This window comes from Ammodytes marinus (assembly GCF_949987685.1).
Source record: "Ammodytes marinus genome assembly, chromosome: 7".
NCBI lineage: Eukaryota > Metazoa > Chordata > Actinopteri > Uranoscopiformes > Ammodytidae > Ammodytes > Ammodytes marinus.
Window position 1 is genome coordinate 5,826,365 of NC_137211.1, and position 27,604 is coordinate 5,853,968.

At 38.9% G+C, this 27,604-nt stretch overlaps 3 protein-coding genes across 3 annotated transcripts in view; 1 reads left to right on the forward strand and 2 right to left on the reverse strand.

Moving 5' to 3' along the window:
- The first annotated feature begins 1,490 nt into the window (after positions 1–1,490).
- sdf4 (stromal cell derived factor 4) lies at positions 1,491–12,314 on the forward strand. Its single transcript, XM_080031844.1, has 7 exons — positions 1,491–1,665; positions 5,727–6,037; positions 6,917–7,053; positions 7,364–7,477; positions 7,871–8,029; positions 10,006–10,181; positions 10,684–12,314. The coding sequence occupies exons 2-7, from the start codon at positions 5,733–5,735 to the stop codon at positions 10,858–10,860; spliced, it is 1,068 nt and encodes a 355-aa protein (XP_079887970.1). The 5' UTR covers positions 1,491–1,665; positions 5,727–5,732; the 3' UTR covers positions 10,861–12,314.
- A 1,820-nt stretch (positions 12,315–14,134) lies between these two features.
- Positions 14,135–23,391, reverse strand: hipk1a (homeodomain interacting protein kinase 1a; the record flags this gene model as incomplete). Its single annotated transcript, XM_080031400.1, has 17 exons — positions 14,135–14,572; positions 14,923–15,053; positions 15,472–15,668; positions 16,231–16,401; positions 16,768–16,905; positions 17,250–17,401; positions 17,835–17,953; positions 18,392–18,596; positions 18,868–19,018; positions 19,287–19,468; positions 20,132–20,218; positions 20,609–20,728; positions 20,820–20,943; positions 21,311–21,684; positions 22,058–22,323; positions 22,670–22,758; positions 22,985–23,391. 17 exons carry the CDS (start codon positions 23,389–23,391, stop codon positions 14,135–14,137), a joined length of 3,351 nt encoding a protein of 1,116 aa, XP_079887526.1.
- Positions 23,392–25,350: 1,959 nt separating this feature from the next.
- LOC307252995 (arf-GAP with coiled-coil, ANK repeat and PH domain-containing protein 3-like) overlaps positions 25,351–27,604 on the reverse strand; it is a 67,291-nt gene continuing 65,037 nt past the window's right edge. The window contains exon 25 of the mRNA XM_080030821.1: positions 25,351–26,334. Coding sequence (XP_079886947.1) covers positions 26,228–26,334 — 107 coding nt within the window. The 3' untranslated portion in view covers positions 25,351–26,227. The remainder of the gene's footprint in view (positions 26,335–27,604) is intronic.

The window sequence follows — 27,604 nt, forward strand, 5'->3', positions numbered from 1 at the left end:
TCTCTCACTACACTGTTTCTCTTCTGCCTTGCCTCTATTGGCAAACCTTACTAGGCCTATTCAGCTCTGTTTTATCTCATAAGTGAAATGCTCCCATTTCAGAAGAGACTCTTTGGCAGACAACTTGTGTGTTTGTGATGTGTATATAAAGTTGTGTATTAGCCTATGTGTCTTGAGAGTGTGTGTCTGTCATGTTGGCTCAAAATTATTAGCCTGCTCTGCCAAAAAGCCCTGTGTTTAGATTCAAAGCAAGAAATAGAAATTAGCTTTTTTTTTGTGACCTCAAGGCATTATCTTGTTTAGTCTGTTGCTTGAAATCCTGCCAAAGAAATCTGACTGACTGTGCCATAAACTAAAGTGCAAGCCTGTTTGTTTTATGCTGTGTTGAAGTTCACTTTTCTGGATGATATATTAGGGATTAACTTTTATTTAAAGTTGTGTAGATTGCATGTTTTAATTAATAACATATGCCTAATGTGAACAGATTATTTGCATGGGCAATATCCAACTACAATCAGCTCACTTGTCAAAATGGAATTCAGCCCTCTCATACTCTTATTAGGATAAATAACATGTTGGGACCATAGATTGTGGTTGGAACTACTTTACTGCTCTACTTGATATTATTACATTTTAAGACAGCGCCACCCAGAGGCAGCAGCCTGCAGTACAAACACTTCATCACTGGTACCTTCCTAGTATGGCTGCATACTGGTGCTGTTGTAGTTCCTGTATCCGCTGGCAGTCGCTCTGAAAACGTCAGCAAACAGCGTCAAGCTGACCAGAGGGAAACAAGACCAACACGGAAATTGGGGTCATCTTGCCTTCAGAATAAAAGCGGAATTGATATTGCGTGTTGGAATCATAGGTTGGAATACAATAAGAGAAACATTTTTAAGATGTTTTCCTAACACTGAGACATAAGACATTTGCAAGTATGTTTTTTTCAGCCATTACCTTAAACTACTACAGCCTGCCTTAAATTTATTCACAACATTTAGCTAGCAATGTAGACAATTTGTCAATTTGAAGACCACCAATTAAACTACATTAATAACTTTATCTAGGCTATTTCAACCATTTATCCTGTGCCTTTCAACCTACTATTTAAATGTACTAAAGTATGTCCATCCTAACACCATAAAACCCATTATAGTAATCTATAAGTATCTTAATCTAAAATATGACAATATTTGCGCAATATAGAAATCCTATTAAGAAATACACAAAATATCCAATATGTAGAATATTGTGCATCAATGACAACATTATTCAAGGTGTAAACAGCAATGCAACAGTGCAATAATAATTAAGATATGCCTACCTACTTACGGTCTAATAATTGCACATTATTGCATGAGCTGCTGGCAGGGTTGATCAGTGAAAGAATATGGATACTTTTATTAACGTGAGTTTTACTTTGAAGATGCTTACCGGAAGTTACACCTGTTGTTTTGGTTAGCTTAGCGGAATTTATCAGCAGACCTAGGTTTGCAGCTAGCCAGTAGTCAGCCCCCAGCTCATCTGACAGCTCGAGTTGTTAAACGCTTACTTGAAGTGAACATCGGCAAGGTCTTTCCAGGCGACCCGCATCTCTCCAGTGGGGTCCCGGGTTTTGGAGTACGGGGAGCCACGTGTACAGGAACCGGACTCGAACCACCGCAGGTGCGTTTTACTGTCAACTCCAGCTAACGTTAGCCAGGTGGTACTACTAGCCATATCTCATTACCTAAGTCGTATGAACTTCCCCCACTGTGTCGTTTCTACTCGACGTGTTCTTAAGGTTGTTCACATATGCGGCTTGTATTTAGAAAATCTATCGCCTGCTAGCTCTAACCTGTAATGTTTTTATTAATCATGCTCGAATTAGCTACTCAGCTAGCAAAGTCAAATGCGATATCAAATAATTCCAATGACGTGACGAGGCTAAAGTTCACGAGCGAACAGTTTATCCACAGTAAGAGATATTTAGTCGCCTTATGTGCATGTATGTCCTTGCTGGTAAATAATATCATAAAACAAATAATGTGAACATAGGTATATTTATCGATATATAACCCTATTACAACGCCATGGAAGCGTTCACGTTTCATTTATTTATGATGTTAACAACTGCAAATGAACCAACTTGAACATATGTCCCGTTGCCTTTACTTTGTTTGATAGTTTGTATGGATTTACAATGATCTTTTGTCTACACATTCGTAGCCCCGGATGTTAAAAGCTTGTGTTTACACAAGCTGTTCAAATTCCCTGTTGTTTGCATGGACATATGAGGTTGTTTGAGCGCTACACACAAGCTCCCCATCAGTAAGGTTGACGTGAAAGGGATTTTCCAGTGGGCGTGTTGCAATTGCGGCAATATCCGATATGACCAGGGGCCTCATTTATCAACGGTGCGTACGCACAATAGAGTGCGTACGTGGCTCACTAAGCAACATTTGCGATTTATCAAAAGTATACTTGACGGGAAGAAGTGCGGTGTTCCACGCACAATATAACCCATGCGTACGGACAAAAAGTGGAGAAAGGAGAACTGGCGACTCCAGTCGGCAGATGAATGAAGTACGAGAACGAATGTGTCTGTGTAAAATTAATCGTATTAAGCCATGCATGCATGTCATACATCGGGAGTTCCTTTGCAAAACGGATAAAGCCATTCTTACAATTAATATGCCTCGACCGATTTTTCCATGGAGTGATACCAACAAAAACAAAACGAATTAGGATCTTAAATAGCCTACAAACGGAGACATATGAGTGCAAATAAAAACAAAATAGCAACGTTCGAATAAACTCTGCAGTTATTAAAGAATAACCTATCTGCATGTTGTGGAATTAATTCTGATAATATTGAGGTGGAATACAGCCTATTACTTTTACACTGACGCTGTTCTCGATGCCTCAGTCAGGCAGACAGGAGTGCACCTTTTCATACACTAATGATAAGCCTACTGTACATCACATAGGCTACTGTGATTTTTTTCACGGCTTTTAGTCCGTTTTATTTATGTGTTTTTCTTTGTGTTTAAGCACGTCGCAATTGTGTTTTGAAAGGGACTGTGAAGTTTATTATTAACCCTCCGCCGCCCGTCACTGCCCCTGGATGAATTCTCCGAATCTGTATCTCATGGGGGGTCTCAGTGCCCCCCGCTCGTGGCACAAACACTGTTGTGTGAGTGAGGATATGCACTTGTTTGCGTCCACTTTTATGTCGGATCACTTCTTTTTATTTCGGCCACAGCGTTCACAGAGATCGCCACAGGCTGCACTCTATCGCCTTTACGCTCACACTGCCACCAAACTATATTTTCCCTGTTCGCCACTTCTCCAACGGCTACTTCGGGGTGACCGCAGTGATCCACACCGTGTGGAGTTTATTTTTCCATTTCCCTTTCAGTCGGCGATTGCCACTACCGCCTTCATGCACTCAGTAAATGATATTCATTCGGGCGTGTCGATGACTATGTATGGGTAAATATGGGCGGTACGTGAAGCCCGCAAAGGCTGCGCCACATTTAGAGTTGATTGTGATTTATAAAGGGAAATAGGCGTAGGACGTGAGTGCGCACTGCTTCATAAATCGGAAAATATCTTTCGCACGCACTGCCCTAAATCCTACGAAAGCAACCTTCTAACGCAAATCCTACGCAAAGTTTGATAAATGAGGCCCCTGAACGCGACATCAGCGAGATGAGGCAACACAGTGTGAAACTCTGCAAGTGATGATTGTGTATAAACATGTATCAGGGCCGCCCATAAGGGGTAGAAAGTGGGAAGGCTTTCTAGGGCCCAGCCACTTGGGGGGGCCCATGGTCTTTGGAAGCCAAGAACCTAACTAAGCTAAACTTTATTTTTAGATATTTATGTTAATATATATTCAAAGTTGGGTGTTGGAGAAAAGAAGAAATATTCTAAATGATGTTTCAGATTGAGCACAGCGGAGTGTAACTGTTTCAAACATAATCCATCCTATAAACCCTTTGTGTACCAAATGGTGACAAGATTGGGTTTTGATATTAAACAGTTTTGGCTGGATTATATTTCCTGAGTTATTCCTGCTCACGGAAAACACATGTAGGCCTACCTGCTACTTGTGTCTGGGTGTCGTTGTGAAAAGTTTTTGGACCCCATGAAAAAACAGGTTGGGTACCTTTTGTAGTTCTTCTACATTCCATAGTTACTCTGTAATTTTCCTAGTCTACAAACAGGTTTAAATTATCTCTCCCCATAACGTACATTTTTGTGAAAAAGAATTTCCCTTTGGGGACTATAACTTGTAAAGGCTTTGACATAAATCTTCAGGTTGACACGACCAGCCAGGTTGACACGACCTGGCTGGTCGTTTAAAAAAACCAGCCGGGTCATACCACAATGAAGCTGACGAGCAGCATCATCCGGTTTTTAATTATTGCCGTAACAACCAAGGTCCTGCTTTCTGTATTGTTTCTAAAAATTAAAATAGACCTAAAATAGTTCTTAATGCAAAGAAAGACACAAGGGACAAAGAAATTGGAAATAATTGAAGGAACAGATTTGAGTTCAAAGATTTAGAACTTTTTTTGTAATGATTTCAGTGCTTTTGCAGTGATGAGAGCAGAATGAACTAAGCCTAAATGTTGCAACCAAAAATAGGCCAACTTTATAGTTTTGTGGGTAGGTTGGTTTGGTTATTCATGTAGAAAACCGCCTTTTTTCATTTGTGTGTGAAGAATTTGTTGTTGATGTTGTTTTTTAAGTGTTATTTATTTCAACAATACCACCAAAAGATTTCAAATTATTTAATGTCAATGCAGAAATACAAAAAAGTGAAATATTTGGTGCAGTCAATTAGTGTAAATGTATCTTACCAGAAACTAGTAGCATAGAAAACGTGCAAATTGTGAAAAAAACTTTTTGCTTTAGTGAATACTAAAGAAGAACAATGTCTATGAACTGATTATTTTGTAGAGATCTGTTGATCTGTTAAACATTGTGTGAGTTTAAGGGAATCAAAATAAATTGGTAGGTTTGCTGGGCTAAGTCAGATATGTGCTACTATTTTAAAATAATAATGAGCCGTTGCTCCCCCAACTGTCCCTGCAAGTCCCTAGTTGATAAGATAGTTAGTCTCTCTACAAATACATGTATGTTTTTATTGAGGGATGAGCGCACTCACACTCATTGTTGATAGGAGTAGTGGGTAAGGGGGGCCCATTGACTGGAGGTTTTCAGGGGCCCAGCCATTTGTGTGGGCAGGCTCTTGTCTAACACGTTTACTGCAGGTCCTTATAAAGTCCTGCATGGCATTGAATTAATTATTAAACAAAATATAAGGCCTGAATCGATATTAAAATGAATCTATAAAAAGTCTTAAGATTGTGATATTATGATATGATGATATTATGATTTTTTTTTTCAAAATTATTTGTTGTATTTACTTTTATTTTTTTGCATTTTATTGTTATCTTATAAATGCCTCTCACATTGACATCATATATATATAGATCGGCGTTAAATCCAATATGGTAACACTGCATATTAAAATTACACAATATTATTTTTATTAATGACTTTTTGGTTATGTTTTTGAGTTACCTGAAATACACTAACATACAAAATTCGAACCCATTTTTTTTTCACATTTTTAAGCAGATCTTTTACTTTTTTAATGGACCAAATAGATATTGTATGTCATAGTAAATATTTGGGCCTAACCCGAAGTAATTGTCATCTTTTCTCTCTAGGCAACCATGGCTGTTTGCGGAAAACTATGGAGCCGAAACCTGGTGGCTGTGTCTCTGCTAGTCTGTGTCCTGCTCCAAACCATGGACGTACATGCACGACCAGCCATGAACATGTCTGCCTCTAAAGATAAGACTAAAGATGAGAATGAGATCCTTCCCCCGGACCACCTCAACGGGCTGAAGATGGAGATGGACGGACATCTCAATAAGGACTTCCATCAGGAGGTTTTCCTGGGCAAAGAGATGGAAGAGTTTGAGGAGGATTCTGAGCCCAGGAGGAACAGAAAGAAACTTATTGAAATTTTCACCAAGTAAGACAATGTTTTTCACTCCTTTTGAATGCCATGTCGGGAGTTACAGCATTCCTGTGATAGATGTTAGAGTGCTGATCAGATTCTTCTGTGGTCACATCCAGGAATTGAGGGCAAGCTGCAGGACTTAAAGGTGGAGTCAGTGATTCTGGAGAATGCTTGTAGTCGAAATCATTTTTTTTGTCAAAATTAATTTAAAAAATCCAGTGTTAACACACAGCCATAGGCTCTGTAAACTGGCATGTTGCTACGGTGGGCCCCTTTGTTTACAGACCCGTTTTCAGAGCCTAGGCTGTGTATTAACAATGGATGTTTTTTGTTCAGCCCACACAAAGTACGTGAGGAGATATTGAAGGATTTTGACAAACTGATTTTGATATTTATCTAGACTGTGCACCACTTTCCATTCGTGTGCTCTTTCTACATTTTTTTTATGTTGCATTTCTCAAGGGAGCCCGAGACTGAAGGATTTCATTGCTAGTGACTAGGCTTGTAATTAATGGGCATACGAAGAATAAAGAGCTTGAAACTGGAAACTATTGAGTATAACATTACAAGTCATTTGCTGTTGTTAGAGCAGAGAATGATGACCGAGAAACTACACAGGTGACCTTTTTTGGGAAGAAAATGACTCGACAAATCCTCTACTGTTCACTTAATTCACCTTAAATGGTAAAGAAATGTCAACGGTTTAAAAAGGAATTACCGCTTGCCAAGTTTAAAAACAAACACTTGGATATTGAACACAAGCCAGACAGATAGTGCATCATTCGGGTCGTTACGTCTGATGGTAAACGATCAGCAGTTTAATGGAGCGAGGGGGAGTCTTAATGCTTATATAACTCAAGCTAAATGAACTACTAAATGATGTCTTCACAGAGTGGATTTCGACCAGGACCGCAGCGTTAGTGCCAAGGAGATGCAGCGCTGGATAATGGAGAAGACAGAGGAGCACTTTCAGGAGGCAATGACGGAGAACAAGAACAGTTTCCGGGCTGTTGACCCAGACGGCAACGGTAAGAGTGGAGGGTGTAATAATTCATGTGTGCTATTTAATAGAACAATGTTGTTTGTATAATTTGTTATAGTATACGTACATATTGTTTAAAATCCTAAAAATGTGTGGGATTGTTCTTATTAAGTCTCATTTGTTATATTTTGGAATATCTGGAATGCTTTGGCAATACTGTTTTCTCATCCACTTATATTTCAAAGCACACTGTCTTGACGTCCTGTCAGACTTGCGACACCGTTTCCTAGAAATAACAATTTTTTTTTTCTCTTTGGTAACTTGAACCCAAATTCTCTTTTCTTTGTCCACACTAGGTCACGTGACATGGGATGAATACAGGGTCAAGTTTCTGGCCAGCAAAGGTTTCAATGAACAGGAAGTAGCTGAGAAAATAAAAAATAATGAAGATCTGAAACTGGATGAGGAGAGTAAGTATACAACTATAAGGAATATGTTATAATCACTGTTAATGTGTATTAACAATGGATGTTTTTTTTATTTTCTATACTAAATTATTATTAATTATATTATTAATGTCTTTTGGTTCACATATGTACACCTGTTGAGTCATTTGACTCTTATTACTGACTTTCTTTTAAACATTGTTATTTAATTTGTTAACTATTTTACTTTACATTAGTTCACTTATTTTAATATGCCATTTACTCTGCTGCACTGTCGCTTTTGTTGCTGTAATAACATACAGTTATGAGGGGCAAATAAAGACATATCTTATCTTTTCAAGAATTTCCACAGTAAATGCTGCAGATATCTAGTTAAGATAGTATGTAGTTAAATGTTTTGGTCTTTTGTCTTTGCAGCTCAGGAGGTTTTGGAGAGCCTGAAGGACCGCTGGTTTCAGGCTGACAACCCTCCAGCAGACCAGCTGCTGGACGAACAGGAGTTCCTCTCTTTCCTTCATCCAGAGCACAGCAGAGGAATGCTCAAATACATGGTCAAGGAGATCGTACGCGACTTAGGTACATTTTAACATACTTTATATTATTTCACCTTTATTTTTTACGAGCAAGTGATTAAGTACAAGGTCTTGTTAACATTGGCGAGCTGATACCCCATATCAAAACATGAGCTTCATTTTCTGTTCTAACAATATGTTTAGGCCACATGTAGGCAGGAAAAACAAACTGCTCCCACAACACTGACATCTTATCACCTGTTAGCAAACAGCAGCTTATTTATATGTTGTCTAGCAGATACAGAGCAACATTACAAACTCCAAGGGGAAATGTCTGGCTCTTTAGCTACTAAATGACTCACTATGTTCACAGTGGCACTCTATGAACTATGTTCCAGTCCTAAACCTAGTCTGTGAAGTCTTTTGGCAGGTGGTGTACAGTGGCTTTTGTATAACCTTTTTAGCTAGGAACAGATGCCTGCTGATGCTGGGAATGAGAGCAGTCAGAGTAAACTTGCAGGCTCCGAAGCCAAAACATGCAAACAAAGTTATTTGATTCATTTTTAAAGGTGCAGTGTGTAATATGACATCATCAAGTAAGTTCTAGAAAGTTCTAGAATGCAACGCTCCCTGGGTAACCCCACCCCTTTCGAATAATAACAGAAGCTACAGTGGCCTTCAAGGACAAGAACAATTCTAAATTTTAAACAATGCACCTGATGACATTCCAACTATGACACTTCCAAAATGGCGGTGACAAAGCCTTGGTCCAAAGTATGGAGAAATATGGACATGTTGAGACCCTTTCTAAGGAAAAAAATAATAATTCTAAAAAAAAAAATCCTCTATTATGCACTAAATTAAACGTACTTATGGATATTATAATTATTTTCTACAAAATCTGCTAGGAAATAAAACCCAAAATTCTACACATTGCAGGTTTAATAGAAGAAATACAAATTTCAAATATATATATATATATTTAAAACTTATGAAGTAGTCAATTTGCAATTTCTCTGTTTTAAAATTCTCTTATACTGTTGTGCATATAGAAAGAGTTCAAATATTTTTCTTGGAATACAGCAAAATTTGATGCATTTTTGTAATCCTTGTGCTCTTTTATTAAGACGTGATGTGTGGTTTACTACAGCAACATGTAACCTTACACAAAAATATGATAAATGTAATATCCAAGAAAAAGAGCTCTGGTATCAAAATACAAATTTAAAAATTGATGGGTATTGTCCCGTCCGTTATCTTTAGCAGCTGTTGTTGTGCCAGTAAATGCAAATATTGTAACTGAGTTTGTCTCCACTCGGCCGGTGTTAAACAAGTAACTCCTGTTCACGCTGTCTGAACAAACAAGCTCTGCACAGAGTCATTGCTACCATCTGAGATAAGATAATCCTTTATTAGTTCTACACAGCGGGGAAATTCACAGTGTTACCATAGATAGGACTTTTTTAATTTCCTGAGGGGAAAGTTCAATATTGCGGTCAATAAAAAACACAAGGCATACGACTATAACAATTATTTTGATAGAATAATTGTTGTTCCTCTTCTATAGACAAAAGCTAATTTTGGTGCATTTCCATCAACACATGGTGAAAAGTAGTACTTTAACTGTTACTATTAGCAAATATCTCTTCTTTTAATGTAACAGATAGTCTTTGATATGTTGATATGTTATAAAATAAAAAATAAAAAAGCTAAATGTACCGTACATCGAAATCTGTGTGTACATTAATAAGCATTGCTCTGTGTTTAGGCAAGGCAAGTTTATTCATATAGCACAGTTCAGACACAAGGCCATTCAAAGTGCTTTACAGGGGCATAAAAAACATCAAGCTTAAAATACATCAAGTATAGAATAGACATTAGAAAAGCAAATCAAAAATATGAATAGAAATAAAACATTTAAATAAAATATAAATTACAGGTAAAAAGGAAACAGAAAAGTCTTCGGATTTGATTTAATTTAATTATGTATTTAACCCATTCAGTCTAATACAATCCTCGTCCCTTGTGCTGTGCTTGTAGACCAGGATGGTGATAAGAAGCTCACACTGTCAGAGTTCATCTCTCTGCCTGTGGGCACGGTGGAGAACCAGCAGGCTCAGGACATAGACGATGACTGGGTCAGAGAGAGGAAGAAGGAGTTTGAGGAAGTCATTGATTCAGACCGCGACGGCATCGTAACCATGGACGAACTGGAGGTGAGACATGGAAATGTTTTATTTGATTGGTCCTTTCTTTAAAGGTGGAGTCGCCAATTCTGGAGAACGCTTGTTAACAAAATTACTTTTTAGCTCAAAATCAATGAATATCTCCTCACAACAAGCTACCTGGAATAAAAAAATTAGCCTTGGCTCTGTAAATAACGGGTATGTAAGGGATCCCACTGTAGCTAGCAACATGCCTGTTTACAGAGCCTAGGCTGTGTATTATCAACACTGGACTTTTTTTTTTCAGGTAGCATATCATGAGGAGATATTCACCAATTTTGACAAGCGTTCTCGAGAATCACTGACTTCACCATTTTAATATAGACCTACTATTCATTTTTTTTTATGCTTTTGTTTGTTGTGTTTTAAGTTTGTGTTTCTTAAGTGCCATAGTCTACTAAAATATCAAGAGGCTTTGTCAACTAAAGACACAGAAAACACCATACATTATTTTCAAAATGTGGCACTAACTCCCGTCCTCCACGGTTTACAGGAGTACATGGACCCGATGAACGAGCACAATGCGCTGAACGAGGCCAAGCAGATGATCGCCGTGGCAGACGAAAACCAGAATCACAACCTGGAGCTGGACGAGATCCTCAAATACAGCGAATACTTCACGGGAAGCAAGCTCATGGACTACGCCAGAAATGTTCACGAGGAATTCTAAAGACAAATGCATAATCCCTACCACCACCCGTCCTTACCCAATCCCCCCCCCCTCTCTCTCTCTCTCTCTCTCTCTCTCTCTCTTTCTCTCTCTCTCTCTCTCTCTCTCTCTCTTTCTCTCTCTCTCTCTTTAAGTCCACTCAGCAAAGCAGTCGACAGCAATTCAAACATCTGGGGGGGGGTTGGGTCGACCTAAAGATGGGATAATCTAGTGTGCAATTCTGTGATTTAAAAAGCCTCAAATGGTCTCTTTCACTGCTGACTAAAATGAATACGTCCTTTTTTTTTTTCTGAAGCCCCTGGACTGTTTGCCCGGCCATTGGAAGTTCTCACAACCTGCCTTCTGTGTGCGCCATTGGGACTATTGTGAGTGACTTATAAATGTAGGGCTCTTCCGAGAATTTTTTTTGTTTGTTGGTATGGCAGCAACTCCAAATTTGATCTTGTGTTTATATTGTGAAATGTGTGTGTATATGAGGAATTTTAGTTTGAACCCCGACAGAGATTTTCTGTTAGCAGTGCAGAGGCGAGTGTATACAAGTGTAAATATTAATAGTTATGTACTGATGCTGAAAAAATAAATATAATGTTGCAGGAGGGAACATCCCTCATAGAGATATCATCATATCATATACAATAAGAGTTTATTAGTGATGCAAAAAATACCATACCATTCATTGCAAATTTAGAATGCGATTTTGTCATTAGCGGTGTACAATTCCATTAATTTCCATAATAGAATATCCATCTTTCTACTTAGTAACAGGGTAAAAAAAAAAAAGGACTGCCTCAATAACATACAGTAACACTACTTAGCACAGACTTTCATTCATAATTTATTATTTTCAGAGTAATGCAAACCATAATATGTAGGCAAAGTAAGAGATTAATATATGAGGATATTGAGCCTTTTTCGCAGCCGATGTTTTGATTTCTTGAAGGAAAGGCACAGGTGATAATGTTAACGTTATCAGTTTCAGTTGTGTGTGTGTCGGGTTAATATGTCTCCCATGATAAAGGCCTGATGTTCTGTTCTTATTGACTAAAAAAAAAAAAAATTCCCTTTTGTAAAGATGTGAATGGATACGGATTGAATTAATTTATTTGACCGGTATCGTTTGGAGCAGCTGCGTCTTTGAACATCACACAGTTTAAGTGCTTTCAGTTTGGTAAGGTGTCATCACAAAGAATGCACAGTTTTCATCAAGTTTGCCTGTTATATTTTGAATGCTCTTAATGGTTAATTTTGTACAATTCCAACTGTACTTTGTTTTCATTATGCATGGACAAAACAATGGAGTGTGTGGTCCTCAGTTTTGTTGAGATGTTCAATGGGGCGTGTTTTGGATGCTGCTACAGGCGTCTCCGTCCTCGGCCCTGTATGGATTGTAAATTTAAGATTTATGTGAACAGAATGTGACACAGCTTTATAAAATGTATTGCAAATAAACAGGTAAACAATGAATATTTCTTATTAATTAAGTTGCACCTGGATTTCTTTAGTGTTAAGTTAATATGAGGGCAGAAAGTAAGAGTACTTTCATGAGAAATTAATTAATTAATTGATAACATTTTCTCATAGTAAGGTGACGTCTATAAATATCCTACAAATGGTCCAAAACCCAAAAATATTCAGTTTTTATTCATAATAAAGGGAGAACACAACATTTTGAGATGCTACAACCAGAGCTTCTGTTTGGCATTTTTTGCTTAAAAAAATTACTTCAAAGTCATCAAAATAGATGAGGAAAATGGTCAATAGATGCAGCCTTACTCTGAATCAACCCTCAGTGGGATTTCATTTGGATGTACTCTATGTGTAAGATGAATTGGTTTCTTTGAAAATATTCTTTAGTTTGTTATAATCATCAATGAGTCTCTTAAATTCTGTTTTGAGAAGATTTTTATTGCGTATATACGGCTTAAGGTTCATCGTGTGTTCTATGTAAATGCAGCACTTCACAACACAGCGGGATTGTAATAACAACCATCAATTCACCAAACCAATGATTTTGTTATTCCATATGGTTACATACTGAACATCAATTCATGTATATTTTTTTTATATCTTTGTCAGGTTTGATTATTCACAATTCACAAATTAGATTTTATTTTTTTACTTGATCAGAATTCATGTGCACGCTTTTTTTTACTTCACAAACATCACTACACAAGACGAGAGCTTTTACAGTTTTCTCCCAATATCATTAATGCGTTTTTGTCGTACAAATTTAACGTAACGTTATTAATCCTTCGGTTGTAGTTTTTGTTTCATACGAAAAAGCCTTCCTGAATGCTACTCCATGTCTGTAACATGCAACCTTAAGAATAATAAAAAAAAACATGACCTCTAAATACATACAGCAACATACTAAACATATAAATATAATCATGTTAAAGGCCCGCACTAAAACAGAATTGAAAAAAAAAATTCAAATAACACAGTGACACGTCATTATACAGTACAGAGCTTGTGTTCTCCATTATTTTGTTTCATAATACAGATAAAACATACACACACACACACACACAGTACATTCATAAATTAAACATCAAATTCATATCGCCGTGCTGACGAGATGGTTCAAAATAAGAAAAGACATCTAAATAAGGAAGGGGATTATTTAAATGTTTAAAGCAATTATTTGATGATTCTGACACTAAAGAATAACACTTTTAGTAGAGAGCAGCATTATAGTAAGTCATATTTGAGTTTCTCCTCAACACACTTTCATAAAATAAAATACTTAGGGATTTTTTACTTAGTTAAAAAATCCAATTAACTCTGCCATCTTGAAGTAGTAGCATGATGTTCAGCTCCATTTGTTTGTTGGCCCTAAATTAAGAGATAATATGCATTACAAGAAAAAGCTACAGTTGTTGCTTGTTTCATGTAAAAAACACCCTTAAATTAAAGCTTGATTTCAAAATAAAATGTACTTAGAGTACAGAGCCAATTCAGTAAAAAACTGTCATTGTTTAGATAGGCTGCACTGTTTGTCGAGGTCAACATGATGTTATGGCAAAGTTAAAATAAACTTACTTTTTTTTTTAAATACCATGATTAAAATATAAATACATTCAGTGATTATTTCATCCAAAATAATCAAAGAGAGACTTCTTAAAAAATAAAATGACTGGACAGTATAAGGAAAAGTTAAAGATGTAGTTTGGTAGCCTTAATCACAGTGGCCCTGTGATGGGCTCATTGTGCTCCTCTGTGGTCTCAATCCTCTTTTGGTCAAAACGCTTCTATCCCAATCCGGCTTCAGTCTTTACAGGTAGGGAAACTGGTTGAGTTTTCGCTGGTAAGTAGCACTAGCGTTGTGGAAAGCTTGCCCTCCCATTGGCGGCGGCTGCTGCTGCTGCTGTTGCTGTTGTTGGTTTTGGTTGCCGTATTGTCCTGGGGCCGACCCTAGAACCAGGCCCCCGTTCTTCTGTAGCAGAGCCAGGGAAGGGTAAGCTCCGGTGGGCCTGACGTGGCGAGACGTGCCCCCTCCCTGCATCTGGTCCACGGCCTGGGCCAGGGCCGCGGAGGCTGGGTAGGCGTACAGGTTGGGAGTGGAGCCGAAGAGGACGTTCTCCTGAAGCCGGTAGGATGAGTGGGAAGGGACCGGAGGGGGGAATGTAGGCTGCTGACGCTTAAGGGAACTACTGCTGCTGCTACTGCTTCCTGATTGGTCCTGGGACGATGACATCACGGACTGCTGTACCTGGAACAACAGAGAAAGTATGACTAATATAAACACATGGCAGAAATAATGAATATCTATTTGTTAATGGTTTTAACGGAATAGGTGTGTTACCGACACATTTGATCAAAGAGAAAACCTTTCAAAATAAAACGTCTCCTTTCTGTTATGTAAACCAATTTGATTTATGCTATCAATTTCAATGTTTTTATTAATATAATTTGTCTTCTTTCCTTCTTTATAGTTTAGAATTTAAATAATTAAAAAAATATGATTTGTTTGGATTTTTATTTATAATCTTAACATGTTACAAATACACAAATAAATAAACAAACAAACAAAAAAAGGAAAATAGCTACGTCAGCTGTTACCTGACTGAGGTTGAGAGGCTGAGACCTGCTGGATGCAGCCCGTTGATGGCGGTCAGTGTTGTTGTCTCCGGGCCGACTGGACTGCTGAGCGGAACCCTTCTTGGACTTTCCAGATCCACTGGGGGCTTGATCTACTGCTGCAAAACCAGACAGAATACCGTGAGCACTTAGAAGATATTGATAACAATAAAGTATAATGTGTTATTCAATGAATATGACTTAACGATGGAGAATGCTTGTTTTCAAAAAACTATTTTTGTCGAAATCAGTAAATATCTCCTCATGATCCGCTACCTGTCCGTACTGTGTGCACGCTGAAAATAATCCAGTGTACAATGCCTAGGCTCTGTAAACGGGTGTGTCAACAAAGGGTCCCACCATAGCTAACAACATGCCTATTATCAGAGCTTAGACAAGTAGCAGATCGTGAGGAGATATTCACTGATTTTGATAAAAAACTGATTTTGACATCAAGCATTCTCCAGAATCACTGACTCCACCTTTACGACCAGATCAATAATAATTAAATCCATGAGTCTCCTTGCGGACCTGGAGCTGCTGTAGCTTTGTGTGTTGTTGTGCTGTCCCCCGGCTGGCTCTTGACAGAGGGCACGATGACGGCCAGAGTCTTGCTGTTGGGCTGGGAGGTCTTTGGGCTCAGGGGGCTGCTGGTGGATGAGTCAGAGTCATGGGAGTCATGCACCGTCACACAGCTGATCACATTGGTCCTCTGGCTGGTTCCAGAACTGAAAGAGAGAGAGAGAGAGAATTGGAGGAGTACATTTAAAATGTCAGCTGAAAATAGTATGCAAGAATATCAAGATGTGGATTCAAGATATCATGCATCATCTAGTGTTCACATCATTAGTGTGAAAAGGTGCTATTCTACAGTACAAGGTGTACTTAGAAATATTAGGCTATATGGAAGCCTTTTTTGACCTATGTGGAAATGTTAGATGACAATAATTTTGGAGTTTAGTGTTGCTGACCCTTTTTTTCTTATCATTTGTAGCCTATTTATTTTGGTGTAATTAAAAAAAATGTAATTGTTTTTTTTTTCATGTGTACATTAACCTGTGATTCCTGAAAACTATTGTTTGTTGAACAGTACAGTGTTACTGTTACGGGGATGTGGCTCTATTGGAGCAAAAGTGAGTGATGCGGTTATAGAGTATCTTAACTACTATTTACTTAACTATATCTGTATTTCATTCTGTATGATTGTGTTACGTAGACAACCAATAAAAAAAGAATTGGGCAAAAAAAAAAGTGTTTAAGTTTAAATCTACCAACAGGAAATGACCTCACCAGGTAGCGGGTAACTTCCTGTCGTCGTCGTCCTCTGAGTCGCTGTGAATGGTGATGATGCTGACGGCAGGACTGGGCGTGTCCGAGATCACGATTGGCTGAGACTGGTCACCGGCAAAGGCAGAAGTGTTGTGGACGACAGTGGTGGCTGAATGCACCGACGACACAGGCCTGAGGGGACAAATACTGTATGCTTTATTACTGTATGATGATGCAAAATTGCAAAAATCTGTTACAGTATTGTTAGTCAGATTGGGACAATACAGGTAATCTGATGGCAGATAATGGTGGTTTTCTGTACTATATTATACTATACAAGAGTTTAAAAAAAAATTCAATTTCCAGATAAAATATTATGCAGGCACATTGAATATCAAATAAATTAACATTATGTATGAAAGTTGACAGGAAATATTTTGGATCAAAGCACCAACACGAAAATGTATGGACGACCTGTCTCCCCCCCCCCCCTCTCCTCCCTCCCATTTATCCACCCACACATAGATAATGTGAATGTACATCAGTCTGACAGGGTACCTGGCTCTGCTCTCTGCGTGTCGAGCCTTTGACCTCTTGCCTTGCTGGGATCGTGTGTTGTGGTTTTGGGAGTTGGCATGACGACCCACAACAGAATCCTGCTGTCCCACTCCATCATACTGGCTACCATGACGACCCCTTTGGAAAAACAGGAAGAATTACTTAAAAGTGTGCTTTTAAAGGTGGAGTCAGCGATTCTGGAGAACACTTGTTGTCAAAATCATTGAATATATCCTCACAATCCGCCACATGTCCGTGCTGTGTGTGTGTGTGTGTGTGTGTGTGTGTGTGTGTGTGTGTGTGTTAAAAACAACTCTGCTGTTAATACACAGCGTAGGCTTTGTAAACCGTTCTGTAGACAAATAGTTTAGAGGGGCCACCATAGCTTGCAACAGATTTTGACAACAATCATTCTCCAGAATCACTGACTCCAGCTTTACACGCAGCATGAAGATACAGAGTCCCGTTGAGATGACACTCACCTCCAGCCAGCAGCTTGTTGGCTGTCAGAGACCGGTGCTCCCATGGGTGATTCAGGCACCACAGCCTGCCCAGCGCTGTGGAGGGCCATGCCCGGCATCTGCTGCCATGTGGAGGGGATGAGGATCTGCTGTGTGCCTGCTGGCCAGCCCTGCTGTATGCACACACACACACACATGAATACATTTTAAAAAAGTACACTTACAATAGACTCAGGAAGCAGTTCATACAGAACCAAGCTTAAAGAGAGACAGAAAAAACTAAAATAATTCACTCAGATTCTGATCTAAAGGCATTTAAAACAGACTGAGAGGACACATTGGGAACAGATCTTTTTCATATCCTACTGAAGCCTAAAGGAGAGATAGGCTTTTATCTGCATTAAGAGTTTGAGTTAGTGACAACATCAGAACAGGGATACTCAGTTGTGAAGAGAGCGGCGACGAAAAAATGCTTTTGGAATTATGACAAAAAAAAGTCATACATACATAGTACACATTCGACTCTAGTAGTGGTACATAAAATGGAAAATGAGATGTCCATGTACAATAACTGAGCCCCAGTGGTTGTGTAGTAGAGGATCATACCTGTGTCAGCATGCCGGGCTGGATGTGCAGAGACTGAGACGACTGGTTCTGAGGAACCAAGGGGACTGAGTTCTCCATCCTCACTGGATAACCAGACGGCTTATTGGAGGTTTGAAGACCTAGAGTAAAACAATGGAGGCAGGATATATTATGTCAAATCAATTATAAATGTCGAAAATAAACAATTAATGTAGAAAATAAGATATGTATAGGGATAATGAAATAAGCTGCACAGAAGCAACATATCTTTAAAAAGGTTGCTTTTCTTTGTTGCTGGTTGGTCAGATTTGACAAGGTAAGTGTTAACGCATGACAAAGTAAAGTAAAAGAGGAGAATGTTTTTTTCAAGCACTGGTCATTTTGCGATCTTTGTCTATTTTGGTTCCATACCACCATGTCTTTTTTCATACTAGTCTTATTTCACTTAAACATGTCTGTTTGCAACTGTATGTATATCTAAACTTTAAACTTTATCTTTAACTGTATAAAAACTTCCAAACACATCAACTAAACTTTCATAGTACATGAGTCATGACACTAACATGTTGCGTTCTCACCCTGGATGGTGGGTGGGCAAACGATGAGTGTTTGTTGGAAGGGCTCGGTCTGTGTACAGAGCTGTGTGGGTCTGGTCTGCAGTGGAACCCCCTGTTGGGTCAGACCTGGGATGTTGATAGTGGCCTGCTGGTACAGGCCTGGCTGGTAGTTCAACAAGGGGACGTTACTACTGAGGGACAGGGACTGGCCTCCTGTAGAGGACATCTGAAAAGAAAACACGGAAAAATATCACAGACAACCAGGTTACACTATAGGCACTCACACACACTTTTTTTTGTTACATTGTGATTCTGATTATATGTGTACAAATTAGCATATGTATGGCTTAAGTGCACATTTTAGCATGGTGGGTGGGCATGATCACTTTACTCAATTATCACTTAACAAAGCTACTAATAAAACCTGCATTATATGATAAAATTGATATTATGATGAATAAAATAGTGTGGAGACAGCTTAGAGATGATTATCCCACCTGATTGTGCTGGTTGAGTTGGCTACTGAAGGTGACAGTGAGGTTGGTGGCTGCACTCGGGGTGTTGTTGCTGGCAAACAGATTCTTCCCGTTCTCAAAGGCGCTGCATCTGCGTTTGCAAATGTCCATATTCTGGAAGCAGGACTTCACGCTATGAAACAAATTGAAAATAATTGTCAAACGGGGTAACATTGATGGAAACCTTGAAGAAAACAGCCACCACAATTGCTTTATTATTTATACACACAAGTCATTAAGAAACAGTTCTTATTTACAATGTCGGACTGAAATTTTATTTCCAAACTATTTTTTTTTTTATCTAACAAAAATATTTAATTTATTTCTTAATTTATCACGGCCAAAATAAAACCCAACACTTTTGCTGATCCTCTATTTGAACTTTGAACTAGTTGTCTTACTGTGAGCTGTGAGGGAAGTGCAGCAGGTGCGTCATGGTAACAAAGGGATGGTTGAGAGTCTTCATGGGCGTGATGCGTTTGTCTGCGTCCAGCGTCAGCATCTTCTTCAGCAGGTCGATGAACTCCCGCCGGTCGGCTTTCTCCGCCAAGATGTCCGTCCCCTCCAGGCTCGTCATGTTCACCTAGAGAGGGACGGGAAGGATGCAAATTAAAGTGAGTGCAAAGTGTGAAAGCCTACTGCTAGAGCCAAATGTCATCACATCAAAATGTCTGTTAAAGGTGCTGTGTGTAGTTAAGTATATAGTGGTGAAAGTTCTAGGTTGCAATGTTTCGTGTCTACCCCTCCCATTCACAGAAGCTACGGTGGCCTTCAAGGAAAAGGAACTAGTTACTAAAGAGGGCATTATCCACCACTGCCTCAAGTCTTTCCACAATATCAAGTGATGAGGGGAAGATGTATTTAGCTATGAATGCTATAGTGCTTCTTATTTGTCTTCAAACAGGTGCATTTAGCCACTTCATATAAAATACGTATGGTAGTTAGATTTGTCCATTCTGTTCTACTGTAGAAACATTGCAGTGCAACATGGTGGCGTGCCCTACTCTTATGTAAGGCTTATTCTAAGGTAAAAAAAAAAGTTTAATTTTTAAGCGAGTATACACTAATTAAAACATACATTTGAATATTATATTCCATTTCTACCAAGTCTGTCATGAAAAAGGCCATCTCCCTTTGCACACTACATCTTTAACAATGAAGGCGCTGTATGCAGAGCCAACTGACGCAGACAGAAAATATTTAACACACAGCTGCAGGATGTGAAACCAAAGGGCTCCTTCCTCACCTGCATCATATCATCCAGACAGTTGAAGATGTATTTCCTGGCCTCCTTTGACTTGATGCCCATCTCCGCCTCGTGCTCCGAGGGCGTCTGCAGAAAGACAACCACAGTAAGGGCCAATCCCATTTCTCATTTTCACCCCTATCCCTTGGCCCTACCCCTCGGCCCTACCCCTCGATGCCAGAGGGTATTGGGACACCCCTACCCTTTCACGTGAACGCACAATTCGGAGGGGTAGGGCTAAGGGGTGAATTGGGATTGAGCCTAAGACTTCAATGTATCACCTAAACATTGAACTTATTGTGCTTATTTTATTGATGTTTTGATTAAGTAATTTTGTAAACACTTTTTGCATTCTCTTGTGGCAAATAAAAATATTCTACATTGTGACGAGAGAATAGTCAAGCTCTGTCATAGGTGTGTCAAGGGAAAAGAACAAACCAAGAAAACACACAAAACAACCCCACACGTAACACTCACTTTGAGTCTCCATAGCGGGTAGCTGGAGTCGGGCCCTCTGTTGAAGAAGCGGCTGGTCTTAGTTCCAGCACTCAGCAGGTATTCTGCTGGAAGGCCCTGGGTCTGAGAAATGTAACGGATCTGAAAGAGACAATGGATTATTATTAACATTTCCCATTAAGAAAGCACATTATAGAACATATATAGAGTATATAAGCATACTGGAGCTGACCTGATCATACTCTGAGGCCCCTGGATAAAGAGGCCAGCCCAGGAACAGCTCAGCAATGACACAACCCAGAGACCACATGTCGATCGCTTCACAGAACGGAAGGCCCAGAATGATCTCCGGAGCTCTGCAGACAGATAAAAGTGATCAAAATTACGAGATCAGAGCAGGTCATTTACATAATACAATACATAACACAATTAACTGTCCATCCCAATCCCTTAAATATTGAGTTAGCCATTCTGTTTAATGTTTGTTGTCAAAATGTATTTTAGTCAAAAGCAGTGACTATCTGTGTTCGCTGTAAACATTTCCGGTGTTAATATCCGTTTACAGAGCCTAGGCTGTGTTTTAACATTGGATTTCTCTTCAGCGAACACACAGTATAGTCACCGGAGAGATATTTGTGAGGAGATATTCACTGATTTTGACAAAAAGTGATTTAGTCAACAAACATTCTCCAGAATCACTGACTCCACCTTTAACCCACTCACCTGTAGTATCGTGACTGCAGGTAGGTGGAGCAGACTGCTTTGGACACGTGGCTTGCGGAGCCGAAATCGATGACTTTGACCCTGTAGGGCTGCCTCAGAGGGTCCACTAACATGATGTTCTCAGGCTTCAGGTCTGCGTGGATCAGGCCCAGGCTCTTGAGCTTCATCAGCGCAGTGGCAACCTGCTGTAGGACGGGCCGGATGCATTTGAGCAGCAGAGGGCTGAACTTGCTGTGCTTTAAGAAGTCATAAAGGTTCTGCTCCAACATCTCAAACACCAGGCACGTGTGGTTCTTGTGCTGGAAACACTCGTACGAGCGCACAAAGTTAAACTCGTCGGCGTTCTCTGTGCTCAGTCTGCTGAGGATGCTCACCTAAAAAGGGAGAAAGAGATTAAAAAAACATGATTGTAAATTCTGAATTTTTTCGATCGGCATAATTTTTATTTTATATTTATATTTATAAAACATGTATTTATTATATTATATTATTTTATTATTTATAATATTTTATCGTCCTATCTATTATCTATTTACTTTATGTTACAGAGGATCCCGTAATTTTTTCGATTTTTTTTTTGCTTACACCTTTTAGTTTTTGTTATTTTGACATTATCAACATATTGACAATTCTTTTTTTTTTTCCTTTTTAATATCTGAGAATCTAAAGATTAAAAAAATTAGAACAACTCTGTCCCACCCCCAATTTGGAATTTGTTCTATTCTTTTCAACACAACACACACTCACCTCAATCTGCCCTTGTCGAGCATAAGATGGATGGTTCTTGAGGATCTTGATGGCCACTATCTCGTTGGTGCCCCTCTTCCAGCACTTGGCCACCTGTCCGAAGGTTCCGCGGCCCAGGAACTCCAGCACCTCGTAGCTGTTGGACAGAGAACACAGGATCTCGTGCTGCACCAGCTGGTAGTCGCCCTCACTGTGGGACGTGCTGCTCTTTGCTGTGGAGGTGGAATGTGCTATAGACTGAGCCGTGGTGGTTCCCCCTCCGTTAGCTGTGGAGGATACATTCAAATTTTGTCTTTAGTTATTTATAAAAAAATTCTACTTTTTTTTTCTACTTTTTTTATTTTTATTTTTTGAACAGCCTTTTTTTTTACATTTTTAATTTTTTTTACAGTATGTTACACCAAGGTGATGTCAAAGTACAGTACTCCATTTAGATTTGACACATACAAAGCCTAACAATTAGGCAAGAAAAACAAATGAAAACCAACCAAAATATAACAAAGCACAACAAGACACAGCATAAAAAAAAGAACAATACATTTTTTTTTTAAAAGTACTGACAATAAAATTATTATTATTATTTAACAAAAACATAAATAAATGACCAATTACCTGCGCGGTTTGGGACCACAGGGGCTGAAAGCTCCTCAAGTATCTGGACACTATCGCTGCTGTCCACTTCTTCACTCTTCCGCTTCAGGCTGTAGATAAGATTGGATAGGATTCTTTATTGCCACATAACATATAACGAAAATGCAGGTGCATTCAAGGACTGGGCAAGATAAAATTGTATTTTTATTTTTTTTTTTAATATTTGCCAAGAGTGAATACAAAAGTATTTATAAAAATTACCAAATCAAAACATCAAAAGTAAACATTTGGGATAAAGTGTTCATTCATTAATTAAAGTGCTCATTGATACTTTACTTCTTGTGGTAGAGATCGCACGGTTGGGATGTCGACTCAGCATCTTTCACGCGGCGGTTTAAGGTAGAGGAGGTTGATGATGAATTTGAAGACGGGGGCCCTCGTAGGCTGCCTGTGCTGTCCGCTGCCCGCACCACTGTCTGTTCCCGGGACCCTGCTGTGGGTGTAGGGTGAGCCTGGGTGGGGTGGCTGTTGACTGGGTTGAAGTTGGAGCTTGATGTGGAGGTGGATGGTGCCGCTCCCTGTGTGGGGCTCTGTTGTTGCTGCTGGTAGTAAGGGTTGTTGTTACTGTCATTGTCCCCCTGCTGGGGCCCGTCCCAGGCAGAAGGGTTCTCCACTTTGAGCCTCTTGGAGCGGGAGTAAGCACTGGAAGAGACGGAGGGAGAGGAGAAGACCTGGGAAGCCATGTCTGTGAATATGAGGATAAAGATTAGTAGAAAGTATTAAAAGGATGTATGGAAGTCCAGAGACAAGAAGTGGGCAGAGGGGAGATTAATAATAATATAATGTATTTATATAGTGCTTTTTTTAGAAACTCAAAGTTGCTTTTCAAGAGTTCCGATAAAGAGTTTGTCATAAATGATGATGAAGCAAGCAGCAGACAATATCTATATGAAATGGATGTAGTCAAACCACGTTGTTTAGGTAAACTTTCAAGCATTCAACTCTCCATTGTGACATCATTTTACTCAATGACAAGTTTTCACAAAACGCTTTGTTGCAATATTCTTTTACGACTTTGTTATTATCATTCATCGGTCCATCAGAAAATATTGAAAATACACCTGTCACAAATAGACACAGAGCTATTAATACGTGTCTTTTTAGTGTGTTATAGGTCCTACCAATGATTCCCCAAATTATAATTCCGTTTACAATGACATGACATGACACATATAAATAAACAGTGAACCTCACACTGTTGAAGCTGGAGCCAGAGAATAGATGCAGATGAATGATTATAAAAAAAAATAGTGGCATAATGTATTATCTTTACAAACACTCATCATGTTATAGATGAATTAACACAGTATGTAGGCTACTTGCTATATTATCAGATAACGCAACATGACACACGTAGAGGTGCACTGTCTGTCTACCTGCTTTGTCCCACCTGGATCACTATATCAGGGTCAGGGTTTTAGGTTTTGGTTCCTTCATGCGTGTATGTAATTCCTTGCATGAGTGACGCTTAGGCCTACCTGTATTTGATGAGTGAACAGCACAACACACCGTGGTGGCCGATGGCCGGGCTATGTGTGATGCTGCAGCGGATCAGCTGAGCTGGTCGTCCCCGTGCACACCCACCGGAGCCCACCGCTGCAGGATGGACCGAAAGGGGCTAAAGCTAACAGCCAACGACAGCTAGCTGAGTCCAAATCCGCAGTCACATCGCGTGACAAGGGAGCAAAATGTGCATCATGTCAGTGTGTGTTAGCTTCATAATTTGGGTTGTCGCCTCCAAAGGGCTCCATCAATCCATCACCGTGGACCCCGTCTGATCGCAGTACTTCCTGTGTCCTCGCGACGTGACGCAAGAGACCGACCGAGAGACGTCACCTGCGTCCGTTCTCCGTAGACTGCAGGGATGGCAATAGTATCCAGCTGCAGCCAGAGATCGTCTGTTTGCATGTTTCCATCACTTCAACACTAAACCTTTATTTTGTAGTTTATAGGAGTACTTACATGTAATGTTACCTACACGTGTAAAATAGCGTTGAATACACTAATGTTGTAGGCCTACTTTTTTATTTATTTTTTATTTGAGTTTTTATTGTCTTTTAAATTCAATTTAATTTAATGTTTTAACAATTTTGACTGCCAGTTTTCGCTTTTTGTTTTTAGCCTTTCTTAACTGCAATTGGAATATTAATGTCTTTATGTTTTATTCTTTTTTATGTCCCTAAGCACAAGAAATACCTTGTTTCGTGCTAGGCCTATAGCCTACATGGACTTCCCTTGCATTGCCCTTTAGCATTAATTTAATAAAACAGTTTTAACCTATTTCAAATGTCGAGAAATATATTTTCCAAATTGCTTCTCATGTAGGAGTACAGCAATATCAGTAGGCCTAGTTCTAAATACTAAATGGATACAGTAATAACACCACATTCAACATGGCCAAAAAACATCTCCTTACGGTGGGTTGTTCAGTAATTTATCTAGCAAGTTTATCATACATAGTCTTCTCTTCATTATCTAACTCAAAACGTAATATCAACCAGTGTAATCATTTTAAAGCACAATCTCAAATTCCAACACAAGAGGGCGCTGTTGTTTCAGCTACAGAAATGTGATGTCCAAAACAGGTGACTCAAAACTCAATCGAGACACTGCGCATGCGTGTAAACACAGACAACCTTTATTTCATTCCAACAATTTTTCATCAGCATTCCTCTTCATTCACATATATTAGACATTTGTTTTGCTTCTACAGCATGTATAACAGTGACATAAGCACTGCATTTCATAGTGGTACTGTGAAGTTTATTTAAACAAAATATTGCAAAGACTAGACCAGCAAAGTCCATGCAAAAAAAAAATACTAGAAAAAAATACAAAATATCATGAAATAACACTAGGACTTCAGGATGTTGGATTGTAGATGATAACTTGACACACAGCTGAATTCAAGTTTAAATTTGAAATATAACAGGAGTAAATGCATGCATTACAAACACAGGAAATATGTATTTTCTAGGCTATGTAAAGTATTGATGAAATTCCTTCATTGAGTCCAAACATGTCGATCAGAATTTAAAAATAAATTCTCGCAGCAAACAAAATATTTCATACAAAAAAATTCAGACAACAACAATAATATTCAAAACAAGTGCTTGGCATTTTCAGTTCCATCTTACATTGTACAAAAGCTATATTTTTTCTATATGCATTTAAAAAAAAGGAAGAGACCAGCCGATCCTCAAATAATTTCAAAATAAAAGTTTGATCTAAGAACAACACAAAGACTCTGAACACTGAATAACAGCATCACAAAACCACTATGGTCATCATCCACTATATAATACATGTAAAAGTGTAACTTTGAATACAACAGATTTGAAAAATTTCATTTGATGATGAAAATAATGTCCTTTTTTTTAAATCTATAAGTGGTTAAAGTTTCAAGCTCTGTACAGGATGACTTGAAATTTTGAACTGGTGTAACATAAAGAAAGTGGCTATTGCACTTTTCAAGTATACGGTTGTTGTTTCTGTGCAGACACTTGGGGGCGGACCGGACTATCTGAAGGAGTGCCTGAAGTGCACACTCCTTCGCTTCAGCTTCTCCGGGTTGTGTGACGCCATGTGGGAAAACTCTCGGAAGATGTCAACGTATGTGGCGTCTCCTGTTTAAGACAAAACAATATTCAATAAATAAAAACAATGGTGATGAAAATGATGCTACTTTGATCACATTAACTAAGGCCTGATTTGCCTGACACTTAAAGCTATAGCGCGTAACTTCTGTTGTTGTCCCCCAACACTGTTACAGTGACATATCTACATGGGGTAAGCCTTCTGTGATCATGCATGGATTTAAATTTTTCTAATGTAGGCCTATGTCCAGGTTTTATCTTAGAAGTGGAATCAACAAAACATCTAAACAACTAAAACATTTCTTGGGATTTTTTCTGAGCTCCTGCACCAGTGTCAAGGGGCAAGAGCAGTTTGTAAACGCTGCCATAATGAGGAATACAGAGTTGTGTGGAACTGATAGGCTTAATGTGTCATTTGGCAATGGCTTGAATGCAACCAACATTCATATGACAAAGCTACGCACTATAGCTTTCAAGGTCAAAACATCTTTTTATGAATAGAATCAATGAGTGGAAAAAGTTTTAAGAGAAGGCCTCATGAACTGAAAGCCCAAAACAGGCTGAGGCACCATGAAGCTTCCCTCCTAATTCTGAGCTTTTACTTTTCTTGTGGCCATGGTAACTGCTGAAAATGCCGGCATGACGACAAAAGCTAGTTGAACTCTTTTGTGCCCCATGAGAGCTCCCAGGCTTGGCTAATTAGAAAAAAGGGGGAATGGACATTCCTGGCTTTCCCTGTGTGTGTGTGTGTGTGTGTGTGTGTGTGTGTGTGTGTGTGTGTGTGTGTGTGTGTGTGTGTGTGTGTGTGTGTGTGTGTGTGAGAGAAAGAAAGATCACTGAGTGCAACATTTAAAGTAGATATGGCTTCTGTATCCCCCTACTTTATTACATTACATTACTCGACAACATGTAGGCTACAGAACAAAATTGAAGTAGCCTATTTGTACTTTGCTAAGGATTCACTGGTTCCATTAAGTATGACTGCAGCTACGTTATATTCTGTTATTTATCAATCAGAAGCTATTCAAATAGCAGTTGGATTACTACACAAGAGTTTTGATCGTAGACACTGGAAACATTTTCTATACCTGCCGCCATCTTTCATAATTGATATAGACCTACTCCTTGTAAATGCTATAAGTTATAATTGTTCTTTGACTTCAGTGGAGAAAATGCTCATTTGAAACTTGAATGTTAAACTCTCCTCATGTTGTTCGTTTTGTCTTTTGTTTTCGTTCACTTTTTCAGTTGTGTGTGTGTGTTCTTTGAAAAAATAAATAAATAAAGCGTAAAAAAAACT